The following is a 27,484-nucleotide window of genomic DNA, read 5'->3' on the forward strand; positions in this document are numbered from 1 at the left end:
TAAAAACAAGTGTTTTCTAGCGATCCGTTATCTGTATTATGTTTCAAGAACCCTCCTACGTCATTTGACGCGATCGCCCGTTTCGCGGGCAAAACATTGTCATTTGACGCCATCGCCCGTTTCGCGGGCATTTTTTTTTACTGTTTCGATTAAACAATTAAATACAATACAAATATAAAGTAAAAACAAGTGTTATCGCTATCTATCATAATACAGATAGCGATCCGCTATCTGTATTATGTTATTTCGTCGTTTGGAAACATGTTTTCTGCATCGCGTCGTCTGTTGCAGGGCAGGTTGTCAGGATGTAAACAAACGATGACGTAGGCCGGTACAATTTTCGCCCCCGGTACAATTTTAACGTGACAGAGGCTCACTCCAGGGTGTTCCGTCAGGAGAGGAGAACGCCATGTGTTGGCGTTGCGGTAGTAGCAGCGCTAAGGAAGCTAGCCTATCAAATCCTATCAACAATCTACCCTGCCGCAATTATCACTGTGGCAGAGTTGAGGTGGACCCCCGGTCGTTACTCCAGAGTCCTCCGGGGTCAAGGCCAGCTAACAGCTGGCTTGATGTGCAACCAACTGACTAATCTTATTAGATAGGTCGTTTAAATAGGGTGTGTGTGTGTGTGTGTGTGTGTCTGTTACCTGTGTAAATCTGTGTGTGTGTGTGTGTGTCCCAGGACGTGTCTGGGATGCCGGCTATCTGCCGGGGTGTGGAGGAGGGGGGGCTGGGCTTTGACTACCGCCTGGCCATGGCCGTCCCTGACAAGTGGATCCAGGTGAGAACTCACTACATACCCCCCCGGATTTGCTCACATTGTCCACAGTCCGCTTCAAACATTCATGCCACTTTCTCCAAACCGTCAGTCAGTGGGATAGGTCAAACTGTCAAGATTGTAATCTGAATAATATATTCATCTTTACGGTTTCACTTTCTATTCGTGTCCTGTTACTGTGTAATTACACATGTGAGAACTGTATAATGCAATGTAACAACATGCAACAGCATGTCCTTAATGTTTATCATCTTGTTTACAGGGGGTTGGATCGTTTAATTACAATGTAAAAAGGACACTAATCTTAATTGTGTTTTCAAGTGAAATAAGGATACATGGCCATAAAGCACGGAGGTTAAAGGTTGAGATTAGTATAAATAATCGTACACTGAGTAAGAAGGCAGCCCGGTACTTTCCAACCCTTTGTTTGGGTGATCGGTACATACCAACATTCAGGGTTTGTTTTCCTTTCAACATGAGTCATCTTTCGAAGTGAAACTGGGAATTAGGGTGGGATTTAGCAAAGCAGGGATTGTGATTGGATCATTCAGGATTTGATTGGCAGCAATGGAGTAGCAACTGCTTATTATTTATATAATATTAGTAGATCAGATCCCGAGTTCTAAGTTTCATTTTTGGTTTTTGCGTGAATGCGATCACCAACTCTTGTTTTAAAGGATGGCAATGTTTTAGAAATGTAGCAGTTTTTTAGGGAACTCATTTAGCGTACATTCCTCCAAGGACATTTATTCATGGTTTTAGTTTTGGGTCAGCGAAGCCATGCACCACATTCAAACCTTTAACTGAACAATATCACCTGCATTTGGGTCCCTGGGCCAACTGATTTCTTATGGGTTTGGAGTGGGTTTGCTGTCATTAATCGTGGTGAATTGCTTTCCTTCAAATTCATCTGACCAAACATATGTAATGTCCTCGACTGTAGGATTGGCTCTCTTGAAAGAAGCTGTTATTTGTGTTTCTTTCTGCCCTGCGCTGGTCCAGGAACACAGTCCTGTTATTGGCTTTATGAAAAGCTTCTAGTCCATCAAAGTCGCCATTTGGCCTTTAGTGATAGATCCCCACTGCTGGAAATTACTTTATTTAGTCTCCTTGGCGTCGCAAACTAAAAGCCTCTGAGGCTAAAAGCCCGACACTACTCTGTGTATTCACCAACCCTGTGTATACGTACGGATCTATGTTATTTTCCTCGGTAAAGCACTGCAAAGTAATGCAATGTAGGCTATGATGGCAAAATATTTATGCTGAAAATATGTCGGGACTTATGGCAGCGGGCAGCTTTACCGCGTTTAAGTGGAGGTTTTGAAGGCATGAAAAGTTTTTCTTTCAATGCAAATTACTCAAAAGTTTGATGTGTTTGGTACGAAATAATACGCATTTTGAGCAGAAGTATTAAAAAGAAATAATCGTCCTTAAGTCTTTCGGGGAGAATAGACACTTCAAAACAATGACGTACTAAATATTCAAAACATGGAGTACTTTTAAAAGATTATCTTTACAATTTATCTTTACAAGGATTTTTTAATTTGTGTCTTTTCAACTAAGTTGCCAATATCTTCTGCTCCTGTTTATACCCTTAGAAATGTGAAGACAATTATTCTTGTCTCCTTTACTGTGGGTCTGAATGCAGTGAGACGCGTTGAGCTTCTCTGTCGAGGTCACAGCACTTCTGGTCCAGACTCGCATAGAGCCGCTGCGGTCCACTCAAGTGCTGGCAGCTCCGGAGAGAAGGAGCTGAATGTTCCGGCATATTTACATTACTGACAGTTAGCGATAGCTTTGTGTCAAGTGGCTGAAGTTTCTCAGTCTGACTTCAGGTCGGTTTGAAGTTAAAGGGTTTGATTTTATTATGTGAGCTAAAGCGGTAAATCGTTCAAGAAGACGATGTCAGGTAGGCTTGAGTTTATGTGATGAAAGGGGAGGTAATATTATGGATATATGTACACAGTCTCAATCAGATGGATTTTAATGAAATTAGAAAGGAAATTTAGGACAATTAGAAAAAAGAAAATCTATTAACCTTTTAAGCAATCAGGGATCTGCTGCTACGGTTATTTCCCCTCGATCTTATTATTCAATTAGGTATTGTATGCAATATAAATTAGCCCAAATTAAACATTGTGATTATTTAACAAAGAGTTGGCTTGGGGAGAGAAAATATAAATATTTTTTTAATGAATTAACATGCTCTTTTTTGTCGAACTCTGGTTTGTTGACGTTATGTAAGCCTCTTGGAGGAGAGCAAATTAAACTTGTAGTTATACCGTTCAGGAGGCTGGTGGAGAGCAGTGGAGAACACCGACTTTGGGAGCGCTCCTCGCTCGCTCTGGGTTACAAATGTCCACAGAGGGCTCCACTTTAGCTCCTCAAACTGTTCAGATGAATACCCCCCCCCCCCCCCCCCGCCCCAACACACCTACCCTACGGAGCACAGCGTGAATTTCATTCCAACATTTTACACATTTTAACAACGTTTTCCAACATCAGCACTGAGCTGGCAGGGTGTTCTGAGGTGAACAGAACAGACCCCAGGCTGCCAAACACTGAATTCACCCCAAATGACACACACTACACACTGCACACGACTACACAGGACACACTCTAAATGGACAGCACAGTTTCCACCACAGAAAAATTCAATATTTTAAAACTGTGTGTGTGTGTGTGTGTGTGTGTGTGTGTGTGTGTGTGTGTGTGTGTGTGTGTGTGTGTGTGTGTGTGTGTGTGTGTGTGTGTGTGTGTGTGTGTGTGTGTGTGTGTGTGTGTGTGTGTGTGTGGTAACAGCTGGAGGAGTTGTGACATGCTGCTGTTTCTCCTCCCCAGGGGCAAGGCCTCACGTCGTTCATCAGCTCTGTCTCTCACAGCGGGAGACACACACACACACACACACACACACACACACACACACACACACACACACACACACACACACACACACACACACACACACACACACACACAGAAAAAGTTAGCATCTTAGCGATGCTAACTCTTAGCTATGTTAGCTCTATAAAGCTTGTTCTATAAAGTTATTTCAAATGAAGTAGGCTACACACTTTTAAAGGTGTTTGTTGCGGGGTTCCTAGCGCCTCACGTGGCGGACTCAGGCTATTTGAAGAGCAGGGGCGGGGATATAAAACTTGGGCACCTACTGCACGACATGAGGCCCTAACAGTGCGTAAGAGCTAAGATGCATCATGTTTGATGAAATAGGGTTCATCCTTGTTTACGATTAATATTATGTTATTAAGCGATCCAGATGAAAAGTATAACCACAACTCAATGCTAAAAACACACCGGGAACTATGAATCTTTTAATCTTCTCAAAGTATCCGGGGATACAGACATGTCATGTCTTCATGGCACCCACTTTTGAAAAACTGTGGGTGCCCCTTGCAGGGGAGGCTGTAAGGCACTGCATCTCATTATCTTCGCTGGAATTCTTTTCTTCATTGCAATGGTACTTTGTTGGGTTTTCTCTCTGCGGAAAAGTGCTGGCAGATCTGCTTAGATTTAATTGATTAATTTGCATTTTTATTTTCCTGCGCTTTGTGAAATGGCTGAACCGTAAAACCGCGTTTTTTAAAAGTTTTATAAATGTGTTTTGCGCGGCGAATTCTTGGAAGGAGGGGGCGTGCTAAGACCCAGTACAACTTTGTGAAACAATTTATTAACATTGTTGTCTGCGAGCTTTCTAATGAGCAGCGTTGTATAGGAAATGCGGCACACAGTGTTATACTGAGTGGCTTAACCCTAACTTGAACTTGAAAATAAATCTCGAGCTCCGCACATCCACACACACCGTAGTGTTGTACTATATTTGTCCGGGAAGCTTAACTCTCGCTCGGAATGCGATCTTCGAAATCAACGGCTGTCCAGAATGAGCCCCACACATCCGCACTTCACACACGACGTTGTGTTATACTGTTAGTGTCAAAGAAGTTTAACCCCCCGTCGGATGATGCACTCCACCACTGCCCAGATGGAGCGCTACACGTCCACACACAACTCGCCTCCTTTGTCGCTTGTGGTGGCGTCGAAGAGTATACTAACAGGCACTTCATCCTCATGGAAAAGGCCTGCATTCGAAGGGGGGAGACTTGCAAAACCATTGGATTTTACTGCTGTTTTCAATTAAGGTCTTATTTCAGTAAAAGGGATGCAATGGCATAGTTTACTATGTTGACGATCATACAACACATATTACCACTCACTCGCTCATGGGGAACACAACCAACTTATTCCAGCGCCTGCGACCGCCATGCAGTGGAATGGCAGGTGTGTGTAGCACCGTGCGATACTGATGCCAGCTCAAGTCAAAGAGCGCCTCCAAAAAAAAGCAGGTAACCTTGGCAGCAGCTGTTTTCGACAGTCATTTCTAAGGACGAGAAGGGCCTGGGGGCCAGGCGATCACAGATGCCGTGACATATACATCGCCAAAGATATGTTCCCCATTTATACGGTACAAAAAAGGGGTTAGTCAAGATGCTGCAAACGGGCCAGGTGGACTATATATTTTGGTATTTTAAATCAAAAATGGTCAAAATTTATATTTTTGGGCCAAATCGCCCAGCCCTACTTGGCAGAGCACCTAAGCAGGCACTTCATGAGTTTCTTTCATCAGAAAGGCACCTGTAGGGAACCTCGAGTTTTTCGCATTGTAAGGGCACCGATTTGGCACCACATCCCATTTTCTCCCCTGGAGGGGGGAATACACCGGGAAGCCTCCCCTCATCCTCACGCATGAAGAGAACCCTTTGCTGCACCGCATCCTATTTCATCCGAGAGAGGGGCACTTCTCCATCTGAGGAGCCCCTAATTAGGCTTTTTATCATGATTTCTCACTTGTAGTGCATCCCATTTTCTCTTCTGGAAAGGGCACCCTTTGGGACACGGCATGTAGGGGCTGCAGCAGGGGAAGGGCACCAGAAGGGTGCATCAGGTTCAGACCATTGTATGGGCAGCTTATAGGGCACGGCTCCACGTTACCTCGTCTAGAAGGGCACTCATTAAGACCCATTATCACATATTCTTGCTCTGGAGGGCACGTCATCATCATTTATGAAGGGGCTCCCCAGAGGCCACTCAATCCTTTTTCGCCCTTATGAAGGTCAGCCAATCCTCTTGTTTTAGTCACTCCAAAGTGCACTTTAACAACGCTTTTTCACCCATAGGGGCACAAACTTTATTTGCGCTCCCATTGTTGCCTAAAACATTGTCTCCCGCACATCAATTGCACACATACACCACAGAACCACTGCTGATACAAATCTGAGGGGAAACACTAATAATTACAAGGTAATGTAAGGTTAATGTAATGTAAAATGTGTGTATCAAAGTACTGAATGTAATGACTACATTTAGGATTTGACTGGCAGCAATGGAGTTTTAGTAACTTTATATAGTAGCACGTTTTGCTTTGCGTACTATTACAGAAGGTCAGGTCCCGAGTTATTTTCTTCAATTATTTGTTCATGCCTGAGCTGCTTTCACAAACTCCTGGTCTTTTATTTATGGTTTCAGTAGAGCGCTTGTCAGGGTCAGCGAGGTCATACACCAGAATCAAACTGGCAACTGAACAGCGTCTGGTTACCGAGGGGACAGGATAGACTCGTGCAATATAAACATCTCCTGTATTTGAGGCCCCGCGCCTACACCATCTGATGATGAAACTTTAAAATGTTGTATTTTGGCTTTTCTTTTTTTGGGGTGGTTTTGCTGTCTGTGATCGTGGAGACCTGCGTTCCATGTCGATGTTTATTTGTCAGGTGTTATTCCCGGCGTTTGTGTGTGTAATTGTAACGACCCGTTTGCCAAAATAATGAATCTTTAGGTTGGGCTCTGTTGAAAGAAGACGACTAGAGAGCTGTTATTTGTGTTTTCTTTGCCCTGCGTTGTTCTCAAAAAGACATGTGTTAATGACTTTACGAAAAGCTTCTTGTCCGTCAAAGTCAATCACCGGTTGGTCTTTGGCGACGGATCCCCGGAGCTGGAAATCACTTTATCTAGTGTCCTCTGGCCTCGCGTCCAGAAAGCCTCTGAAGCTAAAAGCCTGTTGCTAGGCTACTCAACACCCAGTCTACTTACTCTCCTGACCCAGGTTGGACGGATGGATGTCTTTAATTTTCCATTGTAAAATACTTTTAATAATCCAATAGAGGCTATTATGCGAAAAAAGTCTATCTAGAATGATTTATGGCAGGAGGCAAAATTTGCATGTTTCCACGGAGGCATTGAAGACCTGAAAAGTTTGTTGCTATGCAAATGAGTGTTGTCATATGGAATAGTAAGCATTTTGAGCCGGAGCATCTAAAACAATAAGCATGCTTGGGGGGATAGACCCATGAGAAACATTGACATACCAAATAAAAAGAAGACATCTTTACAACTAGAAACCATTAAGGATAGTTTAATTTCTTTCTTTTTGACAAAACCTTCTTGCAAACACATCCAAACGGAAGGAGAACATCATTTTAAAACCATAAAAAAAAATGAAAAGAATTATTGTCTCTCTCTTAGACGTGGGTCTGAATGTATAGTGAGACGTTCTGTCGAGGTCAAAGCACTTCTGGTCCAGACTCTCATAGAGCGGCCGCCGTCTCCTCAAAGGCTGGCAGCTCAGGAGAGACGGAGACGAACGTTCCGACATGTTTACATTTCTGAAAGTTAGCGATAACTTTGTGTCAAGTTGCTGAAGATAGTTTTTGTTTCTCAGATCTCTGATTTGATGCAAAAAAAAAAAGAAGCTTTTTAACACCGTTTTGGAACACCACCACCGAGCTGGCTGGGGGTTTTCTGAGGTGAACAGAACAGACGGCAGGCTGCCAAACTGCCGGCGCTGGGCCGCCTTCAAATTACACACTGCACACACTGCACAGGACTGCACAGGACACGCATGTGATGGACAGCCCAGACTGCACTATGTATGACTATATGGAAACATGTGAAATATTTTCGTGTTTGGGTGTGTGTCTGTGTAGCACTAGTGGTGATTTAAAAGGCTGTGTGTGTGTGTGTGTGTGTGTGGGTGGGTGGGTGGGTGGGTGGGTGTGAGAGATAACAACAGCTGGGAGGAGTTGTGACATGCTGCTGTTTCTCCTCCCCAGGGGCAAGGCCTCATGTCATTCATCAGCTCTGTCTCTCACAGCGTCACACACACACATACACACCACTTGACACACACATTTACAAACACATATACATAGACAAACACAGACGCACACACCCACACAAAGAGACAGAGAGAGAGAAAGTGAAAGTGAATGAGACAGAGATAAGGAGAGAGTCCCCTGAATGACCTTCCTTAGCGATGCTAGCGCTTTGCGATGCTAGCACCTGCCTACTCTTAATTACGTTAGCTCCTAGTGATGCTATCTAATAGCTACGTCAATTCCTAGCGCTGCTATCTCTCAGCGATGAGTGCTCGTAGAGGTTCAGCGAGCAGTCTCAGGTTTCCGGATATTCCCTGCAGGAGTTCCCCTGTACGGCTTATGCTTCACTCGCTCTGCAAACTATTTCCCTCTCCATGCACCACATGTGTGTGCATGTATTGCAGTGTGACCAGAGGCATAAGTCGTAGGCTCCAGGAGGTTCCTCTGGACCATCCAACACCCTCCCAGTCCCCACGGGGTGATATTGATGCTGTATGGTCTTACCCGAGGGCCTGGTAACGCTGGTGCAGACCAAAGAGCTGATGCTGTCTGATTAGCAACGTTAAGCAGTGTCAACTCTGATGGATCACGTTAGCGACACTCTCGGATTTAACGAGCCGCCCTTCCCTTTAGCTGGCCCAGATTAATGCTTGATTCAAACACTTGGGGACAGAGGAGGAGGAGGAGGAAGGGTTAGAGGATGAAGAGGAAGTGGTGGATGAGGAAGAGGAGGAAGATCATGAAGAGATAGAAGAGGAAGAGGGGGAGGAGGAAAATCATGAGGAGGTTTAAGAGGAGGAGGAGGCGGAGGAGGAGGAGGAGGAAGAACATGAGGAGGTAGTGGTAGATAGGGAGAGGGGGTAAAGGAGGAAGAGGAGGATTGAGAGGTGGTAGAGGAGGAGGAGGAGGAGGAGGTAGAACTGGAGCGGGACGATGAAGATGCTGGAGAGGGAGAGGATACAACTCAATGTAAACCCCCTTCTCTATCTCAACGGCCCCTTTCAGACATGCCATGTCTTATCCTGCAATGTTCCGGAAGATTCCCTGCATGGGGTCAGGTGTGAATGTGAACAGGGGTCGATATTCCGGGAAATCTGCACCGGCAATTTCCGGGAAAAAAGTTATTTGTAACAATGTTTCCTTTAAAATACTTATTGTGACTTATTTTTGGTCCGTCCATCACACGGTCGGCAAGAAGCATTTCAATTATCAGAATTAAAAACAACACCACGCATACTGTCGGTTGGTTGTTGGTATTTACTTAAAATGTGTCTCGAGCTAATGCATGTGAGCAACTGGTGGCATTAAGCATTAGTGTGGGCAGGAGTGAGTTAATTTCTCAAAACAAGTGAAGAGGGAAGAATTGAACCAGTTCTCCACTTCCTTGTTCTCCCTCTTCTTACTCTTCCTCTCCTGCTAATCTTACTATTCCACCTCCTCCCTCTCCCAACTTGTCCTCTTCCTCAAACCTCTGACCTGCCATGATACGTCAAAATAGCAACACCAACTGCGCTATCCGCTAGGGCACTTAGACCAGGTATTTGTCTGTCAGTTGCGCAACTGCTTTATCGATCTGTAAGATAGCACTGTGTATCCTTTGCGCCAGACACGCCTCTCAGGGCGCAAGTTTAGCGGCGCAGGTTTGCTGCGGGGGTGCAAACTAGCAACGATGCATGCGTCGCTGTAGAAAGTAAATTGCGCTGGATGCAAGATAGGGCCCTTTGTCTGTTAGCCAAATGATTTTCCAACTCAAATTCATTTACACCACCCCATGAGAAAGAAATGGAGTGAGAGACACAGAAAGAGACGGATAAAAAGACAGACAGACACAGAGACACAGCTTCAAAGGGAGCGAAACAAACGACATCCTGCTCAGTCATTGCTAGTATTTAAGATATAGGTGTGTGTGTGTGTATGTATATATATATATATATATATTTGTTTAATATTTTTTAATTTCAGAGAGGGGAGGGCCGTGTGTGTGTGTGTGTGTGTGTGTGTGTGTGTGTGTGTGTGTGTGTGTGTGTGTGTGTGTGTGTTTTTGACATCCTGACTGTCCCTAATGAATGCAGGCCTTGTCCACTGACAGCAGGCTTTCATTGCTAGGTGTGTGTGTGGGTGTGGGGGTGCCTGCGTCTCATTGGTGTTGAAAAAGGGGCGTGTCAGCGCGGCCGTCCCGGTTGGACGTGGGCGCGCCGGTGACGGAGGCCTCTTCCACCCTGACACTACAACCCTGCTCCTACTCTCCTGTTATCCCCCACAACGACCACCTCCTTCTCTCCTCCACCACCACCTTCTCCACCTACCACCACCAACTCCGTACTACCCCCATTACATCGCTCCTCCGTTCCCCACCACCACCATCAACGCCTCTTCCCCTCACCGCCTCCCGTCCCCCCCCCTCTCTTCCCGCCATTAATTGCTCCCCGATCGTGAAAAATGTGGAAGTGGATTGTAGAAGGGTCAAGGTGAAGGGCAGAGAGAGAGAGAGAGAGAGAGAGAGAGAGAGAGAGAGAGAGAGAGAGAGAGAGAGAGAGAGAGAGAGAGAGAGAGAGAGAGAGAGAGAGAGAGAGAGAGAGAGAGAGAGAGAGAGAGAGAGAGAGAGAGAGAGAGAGAGACGGCCCCCGTCGGGTGATATTGGTTATATGATCGTCTTGTGTGGTTCTCTCTCATCGGAGCTCCGTGTGGGAGACAATGAGCCCGGGTGGTTTGTGTATTAAGCCTGGAGAAACACAGTCATTTAAATAAATTACAGTACAAACGCAAATATTGTAGGTTGTTAGGGTGAGGTGGCAGGTGAACGGAAAACGATTTAAAATATCTCCTGAGTAAGCCATAAAATGTGCCCACGTTAAATCCATTCTAATCCTTGACACTGTCTAAATGTCAAAAGTGACATTAGACAGATTTGTTCAAAAAATGTTTTTTTCGTTTTTAATATTGTTTTACCTTCCTTTGACATCTTCGTTTATATGATTGTCTGGTACTGATTGTCCTTAACGTCCTCTAAACAGCTAAGTAAAGCACTATGAACACCCTTAGTGTCTGAAGGGTGCGTATAAATATCTCATCCTCGTCTTGTCTAATAGCCAACCTACATTCCCCAAAGTGTGTCAGATCTAGTCATTCCTGGTTTCCACAGACTTCTTCATCTCTATGTCTCCCCATGCCTCATCTCCGATCCCTCTCCCCCTCTCCCCTTTCTGCTCTCACTCTACCCTCTCTCCCTCTCCCCCTCTCCCCCTCTCTCTCTCGCTAACGAGCTCCCGGCTTCCTTCTCCCCGTCGTCTCAGCCTGAACCGGGTCCTACCCTGGCGTTGAACCCGGCTTCCACCCTGGGTTCCTAAGAGGTCCTCAGGCCAAATGTGTGTTGAGTAATACAGCGATGATGCATCGAGGAGAGAGGCGGCGAGGAGAGGAATGAGATAGAAGGGGCCAGGGAGGTGAAGGTCGCGGGGGAAACAGAGGAGGAGAAGGAGGCAGAGAAGGAGGATCCGTCGGGCTCATGGCTGACATATTGATCGCCACAACTTATTCTTCTCTTTTCTCCCAGGATTAGGGGTTTTGGCTGGGGAGTTATATAGAGGCCCTCCCTGGACTGTCAATCTCCTGTCAGCGAGAGGTTCAGGGGAGCGGACCCACGTCCGTCACAGAGAGGGGTAGACCTGTTGCTCATCTCTCCCATGCTGGGGGGGGGGGGGCGACGGGCGACTAGGGGTGAGGAGACGAGGGTGTTCGGCAGAGGAGAGTAGGATGAGGTTGATGTGGTGGTGGGATGAGGAGAGGAGATGGCGGGAGGAGGAGGAGGTGGTTAGCAGAGGAGATGTGGTGACGTGAGGGGGAGGAGAAGAGAAGGGGAGGAGCTAACGGGAGGAGAGGATAATGAGGGGGGCGTCTGAAGCCGGCCCCCTTGGCCGTGAGGTGCCGGGGGCCACAAGACACGTGAATTGGCCGCCCCTCGTAAAGTCGGGAGAGCAAAGATTTTTACAAAACTGTTCAGAATCAACTAGTGATTATGTTAGCAACAGCTAATGGGAAGAAACAACTAATTCCCTTCAACAAGTAATTCTCCCTCAACTGCAGGAAAGAAGGCTTGGAACGGTGCTGGAACAGTTTCAGTAGAAATGACTGCGCCATCCATTCGAAAGTTGTTGATCCATCCAGCAGCTATTATACAAATATAACTCCCGGACCTCCCGTCTATTTGAGTGACAGGTTCCTGAACGATTTGGCGAGTTTTAAGGGAAGGAGCGGATAATCTGGCAGTAGAGTCTTCATGTGTTAACCCTGCATGTTCCCAGAAGCCTAGTGTGGACCACCAACGATGGTAATGTTTGATTGTCAAGACCAGAAGTTTAGTGTGTAGGCGCCCCCCGACTTGGGGGCAGGAACCTTCTTAATCTTAAAACTCTTCCTAATGTTGGTCTCCTCAATTAAGGTGAACTGTGAAGCGTACTATTATTCCCATTGTCTAATAAGAGGGTACGGCTTCATACACATGTTTTACAGATGAAGCAGTGCTCTCTCATCGTAGAAATAGCCCAGTTTGAAGGTTTCAGTCGGAGACCATGTTTTACCACACACTTTGATTGAAGTGAAATGCCATTTTGAATTATTACCGGTGTCTAAGTTTGCCTTCTTATATTTACACATTTCCCAGACTGCTACCCGCTTTGAGTTGAAGGGTCCTTTAGCAAGGCACTGCTCCAGGCGTTTTTATTAAATCAATAACGCTGATGAGCGTTTTTGTGTGTGTGTGTGTGTGTGTGTGTGTGTGTGTGTGTGTGTGTGTGTGTGTGTGTGTGTGTGTGTGTGTGTGTGTGTGTGTGTGTGTGTGTGTGTGTGTGTGTGTGTGTGTGTGTGTGAGAGTTTGTGTGGGTGGATGCAAAGCAAAAAGGCAAAGTGCTTGGCGATATTCAAAGGCCCCTGTGTCTTTTAGAAAAGCTAAACAGTGGTACGCCTATATTTAATATTTATTCACCATGTGTTCATTAAACCGCATGCTGCTCAGGGCCGACGCTGGCCTGAATGAACCGGTAAACCCTGTCTGCCAGAGGGCTCCACCCAAGACACGGCCGCCGACAAGCCCTCGTTTACTCCTGACCTATCACAGAAGACCTCGCGGCTGGTTGCTTGTCAAGTTCGGAAAGCGGGGTCGACTTTATTGTGGAGTTGTCTTTTCGTCCCTCGCAGTCTGAATGAACTCCGCTCTGAACTTGGGGGGAGCGGGGGGGGGGGGGGAGAGAGAGAGAGAGAGAGAGAGAGAGAGAGAGAGAGAGAGAGAGCGCGCATTTCGGAGTTGTGTATAAATAAATATACCTTACTAACTCTTACTCACAACACACTTCATGATTCTCAGTATGGATCTGTGTCTGGCAGCCGTCGATCGCTTCAGACGCTTTCAATAATCTCTTGTTGCCGGGCAGATCCTGAAGGAGTTCAAGGATGAAGACTGGGATATAGGAAACATCATCCACACACTCATCAACCGGCGCTACGGGGAGAAGTGCATCGCCTACTCCGAGAGCCACGACCAGGTACAGACATCACTAAGTACACCTAGTTCTGTAGCTCTCTTTCTACTATTGAGACGTTAGCAGATGCTTCCATCCAAAGCCACTCACAGGAACTCATTTACAGCAGTCAAGTAAATTTAGATTTGTAAAGCCCTAAATCAGAGTTAAAGTCTCCAAAGAGCTTAATTACCAAGGAAGAAACATTGTGAATGCAGATTCAGGGATTCTTCCCTTCAGGGATGGCTAACATTGACACATAATGTTAGCCTAACAAACAAAAGTTTAGTAAAGTTTGATTGTTAGAAAATAGAAAAGTTGTAGTTGGGTTGTTCCCCAACCAAAATGTTCTGGGTACAATACCCTAATGTCCACAATCTGACCCCCAGCTGCGACTTGTCGTGTCTGAATTCCCTCTAAATTTGGGTAATTTTGGGTAAAGGCGTCTGCTGAATGAGGAACGATGAAAATGTAAAGAAAGAAAGGCATCTTGCATTCGGCCTAGGTTCCTCATTCCCAGTCTGGGATTAAGAAAGTACATCCAATATTATGCATAAAGGTGCTGCGGATTTTCTCGGCTGGAAAATTAACACCAAACCGCAACACCACTTGTAGATCGGTTTACCTTAGATGACTCCCTCTATATCTAGGTTACACACATGCTATCACATGCCATGAAACTAAATTGAAGGGGTGTTTACGCGGGAGCTGGCACCCCTGTGAACGACCAAAACCCAAAAGTGTTTTTGTGCAGAAGTAGTCTTGGTAGAAGTTTGGTTCCCCTTTGAAGTGTTCCTGCTTTGCTGACGCAGCCTCCCCTTGTGCCCGGCCCAGGCGCTGGTGGGAGACAAGACGCTGGCCTTCTGGCTCATGGACAAGGAGATGTACACCAACATGAGCTCCCTGGTCCCCATGACCGCCGTCATCGACCGAGGAATCCAGCTGCACAAGATGATCCGCCTCCTCACGCACGCCCTCGGAGGCGAGGGCTACCTCAACTTCATAGGTGAGTCGTCATGGTAACGCAGTAACGAACGCCCGGACAAAGGGAAAAGCCGAGACCTGGAGGAAAGTGGATCGCATGGATTGAGTTGTTAGGTACGGTGGACTCTTTCGTGAAGAGGAGAACTTAAGTGGACACAGAGGTCACAGAGGTCACAGTAATGTTCGGGCGTTAATGTTCAAGTGAATCTTACTGTAGAAGCTTAAATTTGAACCCTCAGAGGTAAAAAGTGGTACTAAATGATTTGGGTGGCAGGGTTCTAGATTGCTCTAAATCGGGTTCTTATTTCAGTACCGGTGATCAAATGGGATTACTATGTTGACGATTATATATGACAAATGACCACGTATCTCTTTTGGCTCTTTAACTTTCTCTGGGACACGGCCATCAACATAATCCTCTGTACAGACGGAGCTCCGCATATCCACACAAACATCGACGCAGGTGACCCTGGTCGTGTTATCCAACGTGATCTCAAACGTCAAATGACCCAAAACAACCTCTCTGTCTGCCGGTGCATTGCCCCCTATCGACTGGTCAAAGAAACCATAATTTGATGATAATAAAAGATAATTGTCCTTGACCCTTGGCACATCACTTCTTTTAAATCTAGAGCCTCCAAATTATAATTGTTTTAGACTTAAATGCCCTGATTAATATTAAAAAAGACAGACGTCTCTGTCTGACTCCCAACTCGGTCTGTGCCCACATGAAGGGTGTGGTTGCATCACTCCCTGTAGCGCTACAACCTCCATGTTGATGATATTAATCTTTTGAAAATCTCTTTCAAAAGATTCTTCAACTTTTCTGATTGCATTCATGTTTCAAAACTCTATAAAGTGGTGTAAATTTGTCCTGGTTATGTCGTTATGATTATCATGTTTAGATGATGGGTTAGCAATGATACAAAGCAAACACTTTATGGTTGCCTCACAAAAAACAAGTCGGCCTATTCCCTCAGAAGAAGAAGACATTTCATCCACAGTCACTCCAGTTGGGTGGACGCCCCGATTATTATTACAAAGGGTAACCATGGGTAATGTATTCCACGCAAATGTTTCCATGGCCCCCTGTAATTTTTCCATACATTTTTGACACACATTCAGGGTTACTTTGTAATAATTATTTATCAAGATGTATGTTTAATTCTGATGACCTCACTGGCCAGCCTAAGGCATGGCTTTCATGAAAATGATAAATATGAGAAAATGCCAAAGTTAAAAAACATTTATTATAAAGCCAAAAGCACAACCTCAGCATCTGTATTCATCCCAAGCTGCCTTCGTTTCCAGGTCGTGGTTCTCAAATTGTTGAAAATATAAGGTGAAAGGCTAAGGATAGAAATAATAAATAAATAAAATATTACATGGCATCCCAACATCAAACTTTGCATGGCTTGAGACCTGACTGAACCAAATCAAAAGTTACCCAGGTGGCTGTGAAGAATTTTACACATTAACAGCGCGAAACCACTTTCTCTTTATATTCAAGTTAAAAAGGCAATAAAACCTTTCTGTGCTCATCCCTTTCCCAAACTCATCTGGGTTTGAGTGATCGCGTCCTTGAGACCATAGGCATTTGATTCTTAATCTTATCCTTTCCTTTGTGGGATTTTCTGTCTGGCATGGAAATGTTTTTTTTTTTTTACTGCCAAGGAGCGCCTGTGAGTGAGTTTGCAAATCCAATAATATCGATATTGTTGGTGTTTGACTATTTCGAATAGAACATTGTTCAGATACAATGCAATGATGGCCAGCGGTTACTCACACTATGGAACTTCCGCAAGCAGCAGCTAAAGTAAATGTATTTTTAATGGGATTAAACTCTTAACAAGTGAAAGCACATGGCATATGGACATGAAAGATTACATCACTCTTACCCTGAAAGTTTGAAGCTCTTACTTTCAAAGTGCTATGCACGTACCTTGAAAGTGAGGCTCTGTAAACGCCCCTTATACTTTGAAAGTCCACGTTCAGCCGACATTCTATTTCTACTGCCATTTTACCTTTCAGTTCCGCCTCTTGTATCTCTTATCGTATCTCGGCCACCTGTAATCGCCTCAAATCGGCCATGAATCCTTTTTTTAATATTTGTTCCTTGCTTTGCTCTGTCCCTTTGATGGGTTTATGCTAGCGGTCCCGCCCGTCTCAAGTCAAGGTTGGTACACACAGCCATGAAAAGTAGCTGACATTGGAGGGTTTTCACACTACAGAGCGGGGATGAAAGATCCAGACGCTGCTGCCTTTCAAAACAAAAGCCTCTTCTCCGTCGCGGCTGGAAAGGCTCGCTGTTTTGATGTCTCTCCGCCATGGGGGGGGTGGGGGTATATTGGGTGGAGGGGGGGCATCTGACTGTACCCCCGCCTGTTGGCGAGGATAATGAAGGGGTAATTGAGGATGTCGGGGGGGCGACCTTGGCCCGGTTGGTGTGTTTGTGTCTGGGAGCGTGTCTCTGATTGGGGAAGGAAGGTGGAGGTAAACACACCACAGAACCATCCTCTCTCTCTCTCTCTCTCTCTCTCTCTCTCTCTCTCTGTCTCTCTGTCTCTCTGTCTCTCTCTGTCTCTCTCTCTCTCTCCCCTACAGCATCTTAGCTCAACCTGCTGATGCGCCGGCTTACTGCCCTCTCTCTCTCTCTCTCTCTCTCTCTCTCTCTCTCTCTCTCTCTCTCTCTGTCTCTCTGTCTCTCTGTCTCTCTCTGTCTCTCTCTCTCTCTCTCACAGCATCTTAGCTCCACCTGCTGCTCATGTGTTCCGTAGCACTGTGTGCAGTAACCACGGTAACTGAGGTCAATATCGATTTGTTTTTTGAGGCACCCTTAACTGGTTTTGTGTATCATATCTGATCAAATGTTTTTATTAGATTGGTCAAATGTATTATAAAGGAGGATTCAAAGGACTTCTTAAACCCAACTCCCTGGTCCCCTTTAAGCCAAGCTAATACTCCCTTATAGTGGGAGAGAATCATTTAAAACATTTTCTTTCTCAGGACCTTCAACAGAGGGTAATCCAATACAAGTTTTCTCTCTCAAATCCCTCGTGGCGTTCGCCTCAACACCCCGACCCTGAGAAATAAACCAATCCCTGGCAGTCGACGACACAATAGGGGAGGAAGTGGGCAAAAGGAGGCGGGGAAAGAGATGGGAGTAAATGAGAGATGACATGGCTGTTGCCGGATCAATGGCCGCGGAGTCATTTAGGCGGCGCTGGGCAATAACAAACAGTTTGAGCGGGAAAATCGATTTGGCAGTTGGCAAGCCGAGGAGAAGCCTGTTGATTGACTCGCGTCTGGCGGTAAACACCGAGCGGTGTGAAGACGAGTGGCGGTCAAGTCTGAGACATAACCGCGACACACGGCAACCAAGTAATGAAACACCGCAGGGTCTGCAACAGAGTCTGATTTTGAACGATTATTTTAAATCGAGGTTGGGCAACCATTGAGCTACCACTCTTGGTCAACTACCTGCTTCTTTGTGGTGGCCCTTTGAAACTTATCCAATAGACCATCTGTCTTGAGAAGTAACTGTGTTTCTAAAGTCACTTTTTCTTTTGTCAATTTGCTGAAGCTACTTCCGCTGTTGAATTAATGTACATTTTAATATTTTAGAGTCTGTGATTGCATTAACCTTCCACACTACGAGGAATCAATATACCAAGGAACTATGGTTTGTTGGCAGGGGCATTGTTGTTTTTTTTAACAACACTGCACTTTCAAAAAAACCTCAGGCGACACCAACCTCACCCTCACCCCAAACTCTGACCATTGATCTCGGCATTGCTGGAATCCCTCCAAAGGAAAACAAATTGATCCTTGGCTCCCACTCGTGCTGCTAATTACCGAGCAGTCGGTGTCACTGTCGGCCCCTTATCTGACACCCGGGGGGCCTGCGAGGGGTGGAGAAGGGGGAACCAGGGATGTGTCTGACATCACCCCCCGTGTGAGCACCTCACCCGGCCCTTTATCGGCCCTTTATCGGCCCATCACTGCTCCGATGTTAAGCCAGGCTGCCAACGAGGGCACGCCTTACCTTCCGATTGCCCTTTAGCTGTAAAAACAGCTAACCCTGAAAAGGGTTAGCTGTATTTGTGTAGGGACTTTTATTTAAGATGAGAAAGTGCCCCTGCATCAAGGCAGAAAAAACGGACAATGGCATTAATAATGTACAACATTTAAGGTTTAAACTGTTTAACTGTATAAGCCAAAATAATACAAGGAAATGGTACTTGGAACAGGGCCAGCTGGCACGGGAAAGAGTTGACCGAATCTGCCAAACTTTGTCCACAGTCGATTGATAAATAGAGTTCACTTGATAGGCCTGGACAATTACGTGGTGTCGAATCAAGAATATCTGTGGATGAAAAGTTGGGGAGAAAGTAAAAGTTAGGGCGGTAAGACAGGTCATGTATTTGTCATCTTAAGTGGCTGGGATAACCTTCCAAAGACCTTTTCAAACCCATTTTCACTAATGCTCTTTAAAACTTAAATTGGTCATAATAAGAGATTTAGTGCCAAATAATCTCTATCCTTTCTGCTTATTTGTGTTAAATCAAGAAGGGCTTTGATGAAACCGGGTGAAGGACAATCCCTTAATCAATCCTTCTTTGGAGTAGAAAAATATGTATATTTAAAAGGAAGCTTTTGTACTTATTGTTGGGGTGAGGTTTAACCAGGATGTTTATCCTTTATAAATAATTGTGGATAATTGGACTTGTGGAGCTAGCATGTAGTTAGCATGTAGCTTACTTGTAGCTAACATTTAACTAGCCTGTAGCTAGCATTTATCTAGCTTGTAGCTGGCTTGTAGCTCCCTGCCTGCTCTCTGCGTACAGCAGCCCCCTACTAAATCTCTGCCTCCTCTCGGCTTACAGCAGCTCACTACTAGCTCCCTACTAGCTCCCTGCCTGCTCTCTACCTACAGCAGCTCCCTACTAGCTCCCTGCCTGCTCTCTACCTACAGCAACTCCCTACTAGCTCCCTGCTAGCTCCCTGCTAGCTCCCTGCTAGCTCCCTGCCTGCTCTCTACCTACAGCAGCTCCCTACTAGCTCCCTGCCTGCTCCTTACCTTCAGCAACTCCCTACTAGCTCCCTGCTAGCTCCCTGCTAGCTCCCTGCCTGCTCTCTACCTACAGCAGCTCCCTACTAGCTCCCTGCTAGCTCCCTGCCTGCTCTCTGCCTACAGCAGCTCCCTACTAGCTCCCTACTAGCTCCCTACTAGCTCCCTGCTAGCTCCCTGCCTGCTCTCTGCCTACAGCAGCTCCCTACTAGCTCCCTGCTAGCTCCCTGCCTGCTCTCTACCTTCAGCAGCTCCCTACTAGCTCCCTACTAGCTCCCTACTAGCTCCCTACTAGCTCCCTGCCTGCTCTCTACCTACAGCAACTCCCTACTAGCTCCCTGCTAGCTCCCTGCTAGCTCCCTGCCTGCTCTCTGCCTACAGCAGCTCCCTACTAGCTCCCTACTAGCCCCCTACTAGCTCCCTACTAGCTCCCTGCTAGCTCCCTGCTAGCTCCCTGCTAGCTCCCTGCCTGCTCTCTGCCTACAGCAGCTCCCTACTAGCTCCCTACTAGCTCCCTGCCTGCTCTCTACCTACAGCAACTCCCTACTAGCTCCCTGCTAGCTCCCTGCTAGCTCCCTGCCTGCTCTCTACCTACAGCAGCTCCCTACTAGCTCCCTACTAGCTCCCTACTAGCTCCCTGCTAGCTCCCTGCCTGCTCTCTACCTACAGCAGCTCCCTACTAGCTCCCTGCTAGCTCCCTGCCTGCTCTCTACCTACAGCAACTCCCTACTAGCTCCCTGCTAGCTCCCTGCTAGCTCCCTGCCTGCTCTCTGCCTACAGCAGCTCCCTACTAGCTCCCTACTAGCCCCCTACTAGCTCCCTACTAGCTCCCTGCTAGCTCCCTGCCTGCTCTCTGCCTACAGCAGCTCCCTACTAGCTCCCTACTAGCTCCCTGCTAGCTCCCTGCTAGCTCCCTGCCTGCTCTCTGCCTACAGCAGCTCCCTACTAGCTCCCTATGAGCTCCATACTATCCCCTGCCGGCTCTCTGCATACAGCAGCCCTCTAATAGCTCCCTACTAGCTCCCTAATAGCTCCCTACTAGCTCCCTACTAGCTCCCTGCTAGCTCCCTGCCTGCTCTCTGCCTACAGCAGCTCCCTGCTAGCTTCCTGACAGGTTTCTACATAGAGCAAGACTGATTACCATGTTAATGAATGCTGGCGCGCTGTTATTAAGAGCTCTCAAGGGTGATGGAGTTGGGGGGGTAGTGCTGATGGAGTTGAGTCTGTCTGAAGTGGCATCACCTCACCTTCACCCCTTCACTTCCCGACCCTCAAGCACACCCCCGGAGCCCAAATGTGAATCAATCAGCCGTGCTTCCCGTTTGAGATGCTGGCTAAGAGTAAACATGCGTTTTAAGGACAAGTAAGTGTTGGGTCATTTTTGACGGATAATGAATTTACCTCAACCACAGCGGGTGTCTGAGTCAGCTAAGAACCCTTTGCAGCTGGCTGCCAGTAGAAAGCAACTTTGAAACTCTTGAGAACCAATCACCATTTTACTATTTTGTTGCGTGGCGCTTTTATCCAAGGTTGATAAGAGTGTACCTAGATAGAGGACATTAAGGAGCAGGTCCTTGACTTCTTCTTAATACGGGGGATGAGGTGAGGGGGATCTTGTTTTAGAACAGTGTTTACAACCTGTCGCTCACCAGCTTCCGCGAGAGACTCAAGAATCACTTGTTCAGAGTTCATGTTTGTGCGTCCTCGCACTTAATGTACACACTTATTGTATGTTGTACGTCCTGGCAATTAAGATGATTACTAATCAGTGTGAAGCATCTTATCCTAGCTATCTTTGTTGTATAGCAGAGAATGGGTTAACCTTGCCATTTTTGTTGTGCTTGGCACTTGTTTCTAGGAGCATCCTTACTGTACTGTTGTTTCTCTTCCCTCTGACAAATGTACTTTTTTGCAATAATAAAAAGAATAGATCATTTTTATTACTCGCTTTGGATAAAAGCATCTGCTAAATGCCCCAAATGTCAATGTAAGGCCCTGGTCACGTGATCAGCTACTCTAACAGTGCAGCTATGGTGTGCCCCTTTTCTCCTAACATGATTTGATTTGCGATACTGATTGGCTTTCAGCATTGTCACTCACAGAAATGTTTAGGTAGTGCCGTCACGACACGGGTGAATCAGGTTTATTCTTACATTTACAAACCAAGGGCCTATTCAGTCCACTGGTATGTCCTTTTCTCATTTGCACATCCAATGATATGTTTATGCTGTTCCTGGCGTGATGCCCGTGATTGGTTATGGCTGCATGTCAGTCAAGATTGCGGCCTGACAAGAAGGCGGTTCTGGACACAGTTAATCAATGCAGTGTCCCAGACTCTCAATATGGACAGGTTGGCTCGAGGATAGGATGCTGTTTACAAAACAACGTTGCGTCCTCAGTCCCGCGCCGGTCACACTACAGTATGCTTGCCACGGTGTTCCCCGCGTTGTGATCATCGGACTGACGCGTTGGTTTGGAGACCGCACAACGAACATGCGCCGTGCTAATCCTCCTGATGGAGCATGGCACGCAGACGCTCCTGCCACCAACCAGGGTCGAGTCTGACTTTTAATGCTTTCCTTTATAGCTGAAGTTTCCACAGCGTAGGAGGGTAATCAACTGTGTAGCTGTCATAAGAGAAGGCAGCCATCCCCTCTCTCTCTCTCTCTCTCTCTCTCTCTCTCTCTCTCTCTCTCTCTCTCTCTCTCTCTCTCTCTCTCTCTCTCTCTCTCTCTCCCACTCTCTCTCTCTCTCCCACTCCCACTCGTCCCCTTGTTTCTGTCTAGCCCCCCCCCTTGCTATTTCACTTTTTTCCTCACATTCTCTTTATCTGCCTCTCCCACTCCCTCCCTTTTCATGTCTAACTGTCTCACTGTCTGCCGTTCTCTTTCTAGTCCTTCTTTCTAATTCTATCTCTTTACGTCTCCCACTCTTTCTCGCTCTGCTCTCTCTCTCTCTCTCTCTCTCTCTCTCTCTCTCTCTCTCTCTCTCTCTCTCTCTCTCTCTCTCTCTCTCTCTCTCTCTCTCGACTTCTATTATCCCTCCCTCCCTCCCTCCCCCACTCTCTTCCTCTCTGTCGTTCTAATTAGCCCTAGCGCGCGTCATCGCGGCGCTGGTTAAGCTAGCAGCCGTCATCTATTGTCTACCGCCTCCTCATCATGCGACATCATGTTTCTGATTAGGAGCCACGTCTGCTTCCTGTGCAGACGTTCGCTCATGGAGGTCCAGGGTGGAGAGTCGGGACGCCCTAGTAGTTTTGAGGGTGTTTGCCTCTTTAACTGAATGGTTCTGGGTTCGGAGCCCCAATGTCTGCAGTGTAACATCCAGGCGTCCTCGAGCAAGACACTTTCACTGTAGGTCACGTGTGTGTGTGTGTGTGTGTGTGTGTGTGTGTGTGTGTGTGTGTGTGTGTGTGTGTGTGTGTGTGTGTGTGTGTGTGTGTGTGTGTGTGTGTGTGTGTGTTTGTGCGAGTATTTTGTTGTCCCTTCAGGACAGTGCCGCCGTGTTGAAGTGTCATGTTGCAATGATTACGTTATATTTATTAATTATTCTCTACCAAGCGATGATTGATGAGTCTAGACAGGCTTGTACTGTTGACCGCGGCTCCTATGGAAATGTGGTTGTTGAAGATTACAGTTAAGCGGTTGCCAGCTGTTGAATATAGGGACAACAACAAATATGACATAAAAACAAATGTTGAACGCAACATTTGCTAATTTGAAAAAAATAAACACCAAATATTCACTTTAATTAGTTTGTTAAAGACACAAATAAAAGTGTCTATGAGATTTTAAGCATGTTGGTTCCTTTTTGCTCCTCTGTGCCACTTTTATTTTTAAAAGGCTTTTAGTTTTTTTCACCAGTGGAATCGACATGGTTGGTTGGTCAGTTGGTTTCGAACGCGCTTTATAGAAACATATTTTCTGCTTTCTCGCAAGTATATTCTGTATATTCCATACAATCTGTATAAAATATGTCTATACAAATTGAATCCTAACAATAATGGCGTTATTTGCATCAATTCATTCATTCAGTATGCAATGAAATGAGTTTGCTTGGGTCAGCAGAATGTATCAATACAAAAATTTTGGGAAGAAAAGGTTCTGATTGGATGGATACTGCTGACCAAAGCAGCTGGACAGCTGTGTGTCTTGTTCACAGATAATTTTGGACCACAGTGGTAAATGATCTCTCTGCATTTCAACACTTTTCTCGTCAGGCTTATAGTAACTGGCATTGCCGCTTGTGATAATTTCACTGAAGATGCGCACTCAAACACTGTGTGCGTGATCCCGGTCTTAATTACAGACAAGTTGTTTTGTTGTTCATTGCAACTGATCTAATTGTATTGAATGAGTAGATACTTGAGTATCCTCTTATTGTTGGAGGAGGTGGGGCCCTTACTGGCCCTGGGACCTGGTGTGCACTTCCCCCCCCCCCCCCCCCCCCCCCCCCCCCCCCCCCATCATCTCATTTCATGTAAGCCCCCTTCTTCTCTCAGGGAAGAGAGAGGCCATAGCTTTGCCAGGGTCTTGAGTCTGAACTAATACGTGAATAAACATTAATAAGGAGTGGATCTGTCCCAAAGACGAGACTCTTTATGTTCCCGCGTTTGGGTGTCATGGAGAACTCCTCACAATTTCCCCCAATTCTTCAGGTGATGACTTTGCAGTTTGCGTCCCCCCCGGTATGAAGAGAAGGGGTTCATTCTTATGGCATTGTGATATTCGGATGAAATGCATCGCCACAAGCATTAAGTATACCTGATACTAAAAACTAAACCTATCTGGCCTATTGTTTTTCATTAGAAAAAAATACACATCTATTAGATTAGCTCTATAAAACACTTTAGTTCTGTTCCGGTCACTTTAAGTTTGATTATTCCGCAAGTATGCTAATTTGTTCCCAACGTTAGCGTCACTGGAGGATACAAGTCACAAATGGGACTAACCTAAAAAAAGTACTGTGTACGGCTCATTTGAGTGCCTTTTGGAGCACACAACATTTAAATTACAATTCTTTGCAAACTGCTGCTTGCATTTCGGGCAAAGCTAGGTCAACTCTTGAATAAGGACGTAATTCTAATTACCAGTCGTTGGCTAACTTCAGGACTGCCATTCACTGGCAAGTTCAACTGAGAAGACCTAAACAGAGACCTCCAGATGGGGAAGCCTTCTGGCAACAGGAAAATATATTCTGAATAAGCACTATGGGCTGACTGTATCTCTATTCATTGGGTGTTCGCATAGCAGAGTAAATTAAGCCCACATCAGTACAACCCGAGTTACCACTCAACCATTAATGCTTTCCTTTAAAAGGATATTATACTATCATCCTTTACCATCACTAATATGATAGGGGCCTAGGATGGAATTATTATTCATTATTGTATGTTAACATTAAAATTGCGGTGGCCAAGGAGGGAACTTATATTATGCCATCACAATTTAGCATTCTTATTAGTATTGCAGCGAACGACTATCATTTAACGCCATTATCAACGTTGTAATTACCCAGGCAGTGTTTAAAACGGATGTAGATGAGGCTTACTTCTATTCATGGTCCTTCTATTCAAAACCCTGCAATTTCTTGCGTGTAGGACTTCATTTTAGTTTTAGGGGAATAGCAGAGCTAGTTAAGCCTTTAGTAGTTCCCCCTTGAAGCGGGTACAGGGTTGAGATCCACCGCCCGGACCTGTGGGCTCACACAGGGCTCGAGTCCCTTCTGCAGACTCAGTCCTCCTCTGCTGCGTTGCAGGAAATGAGTTTGGCCACCCAGAGTGGCTGGACTTCCCCCGGGAAGGCAACAACCAGAGCTATCACTACGCCCGGCGCCAGTTCGACCTGCTGGAGGCTGCCAAACACCTGCGCTACGCCCAGCTCTACGCCTTCGACCGCCACATGAACCTCACCGAGGACGCGTACGGCTGGCTGGCTGCGCCGCCGGTAAGGACTGGGATACTCACTCACACACGCTCACACACACACGCTCACACATGCACACATATACAGTCCATGCACATTCATGCACGCATCCACCCGCCTGGACCCTAGGTTGTAACTGGAACTGAGGCTTTTCAAAGCAGTGGACCGTCCTGACCATTCAGGAAAAAACGCACTCTGGAATAAGTATGTGTCAAAGTATGATGTGTGTCTGAGAATATCTGAGACACATTTGCAGTTTGAGGTAGATTCCTCACCCTGGGTCCGACAGTGGTTCCAGACGAATCTCCCTCTTCTTCTGTTCCCTCCTCTCCCTCTCGCTTCTTCTTATCTTCTTCTTCGCTCCTCCTCCTCCTCATCATCCCCCCTTCTCCTCCTCATCCTCCCCCCTTCTCCTCCTTCATCTTCTGCTCTCTCCTCTCATTTTGCTCCATTTTCAACTCCCCCCTCCTCCTCCTCCTCCTCCTCCTCCTCCTCCTCCTCCTCTTCCGCCTCCTCACTCTTCTCCAATCAGAACTAGTCTCTCCTCAGAGCACTGCAGATGAACGATGTGAACGCACCGTTCGTTCTGCAGTCGTCTTGTTTCTCCGGTGGCTGTCAAGGTGAAAACTAATGGATTTAGCTTTCCCTGTCACTGCGCCTCCCTCCTCCTCTCTCCCCCCCTCCACTCAGGGGAGGAGGATGGGGGGGGGGGGGGGGGGAGGTGATGCGATGCAGCTCGCTGGTGATCCCTCTCCCGGGGTTGGGGGCGACTGAAGCGGCGGGCTAATGCTAATTAAAAAGCGTGTTGCTCGTGTGGCGAGGATTGCGACGTGAGCCTCTGTAATTGATAACTTCATCACTGCTCCAGTCGTTTAAGGGCTTCATCAAAGCCCACGTCAGACGACGCCCCCTTAACCTCAACCCGTCGGAAAATCCAAGTTTTCTCTGTTTATCGGCCGTCTGTACATCATACATCTTTGTATCGGTGTACTGTGTACCAGTACTTCCGTGGACTGTCTCTCTCTCTCTGACTCGCCCCGGAAGAGAGACGAGCCCGACTATTCCCCCGTCTCTCTCTGTATTTCAGGATGTTTCAGAATGTTCTAACGATGCCGCTTTGAAACGGCCGGACTCGGATGTGGTGCAGAGTGAAGCCTCGACTCTGCCGAGCTAACGGTGTTTAGTCAGGAAAAGTTCTTGGTATGATTTGGTTCAATAATACTTCAACGGGTAGGAGGGTCTGAGGGCGTCTTTAGGGGGATAACACAGCAGGTCAGGGACCGATAGCAGTGGGTGAGGAGAGAGAGAGGTAGAGGTGGAGCGAGCGTTTGCTGTTGTACCTCGAGGAGTTAAGGTTCTCTTTAAAAAAAAAAAAAAAAGTGCTACGTTAGCATACCACTTTGAAGATGTGGGCTGCAGGGCTATGTCTGTCTTCAAAGACCAGTGATTTGGACGCTTAGACCCGCCAGCGCAGTGCTAGTGACACTGGAGGGAGGAAGGGAGGGAGGGAGGTAGGGAGGGGCGTGAGGAGGGGGACCCGCTGTGATGTTAGCGATGCTTCACAAGCTAACTCTTTGTGAAGTCCGGTGAGCACACCGTCGCTCCTCCCCCTCCCCCCCCCTCATAGGAACTGGTTCTCCGCGTTCACTGGCTTTCTACGGGGTCACAACCCAATGAGCAGGAACATGCAGAGTGTGCTGAGGGTGCCTGATCACCACAGCACACAAAGAGAAAAAAAGTCCTCATGATGAACCCATACACAAACTTATTTACACATGTTTGCCCCTTGATGTCCAAAGTTCCCCTTTGGCCGGGCCGTTTTAATGTTAGTCGTTTTTTTAGTTGTTTTGTCAAGGCCTGCCCATGGCCCTTATCAAGAATTATATTCAACAATTATTAATAATTTAGCTGCCTGACGTCGGCGAGTTAACGTGACATGATGACCTCCGCCGCCCTATGGGAGACGCAGCGCCGACCACGGCCGCCGCAGACAGACACTCTGTGACCTTTAGGCGGTTCGGCTCGTTTGTGTTTGATTATGAGCA

At 46.6% G+C, this 27,484-nt stretch overlaps 1 protein-coding gene across 1 annotated transcript in view; it reads left to right on the top strand.

Moving 5' to 3' along the window:
* gbe1b (glucan (1,4-alpha-), branching enzyme 1b) overlaps window positions 1-27,484 on the top strand; it is a 90,142-nt gene that overhangs the window by 42,752 nt on the left and 19,906 nt on the right. The window contains exons 10-13 of the mRNA XM_056610558.1: window positions 683-781; window positions 13,374-13,484; window positions 14,295-14,466; window positions 25,273-25,460. Of these exons, the coding sequence (XP_056466533.1) occupies window positions 683-781; window positions 13,374-13,484; window positions 14,295-14,466; window positions 25,273-25,460 (570 nt within the window). The remainder of the gene's footprint in view (window positions 1-682; window positions 782-13,373; window positions 13,485-14,294; window positions 14,467-25,272; window positions 25,461-27,484) is intronic.

The sequence above is a fragment of the Gadus chalcogrammus genome, chromosome 16 (genome assembly GCF_026213295.1).
Source record: "Gadus chalcogrammus isolate NIFS_2021 chromosome 16, NIFS_Gcha_1.0, whole genome shotgun sequence".
Classification (NCBI taxonomy): Eukaryota; Metazoa; Chordata; class Actinopteri; order Gadiformes; family Gadidae; genus Gadus; species Gadus chalcogrammus.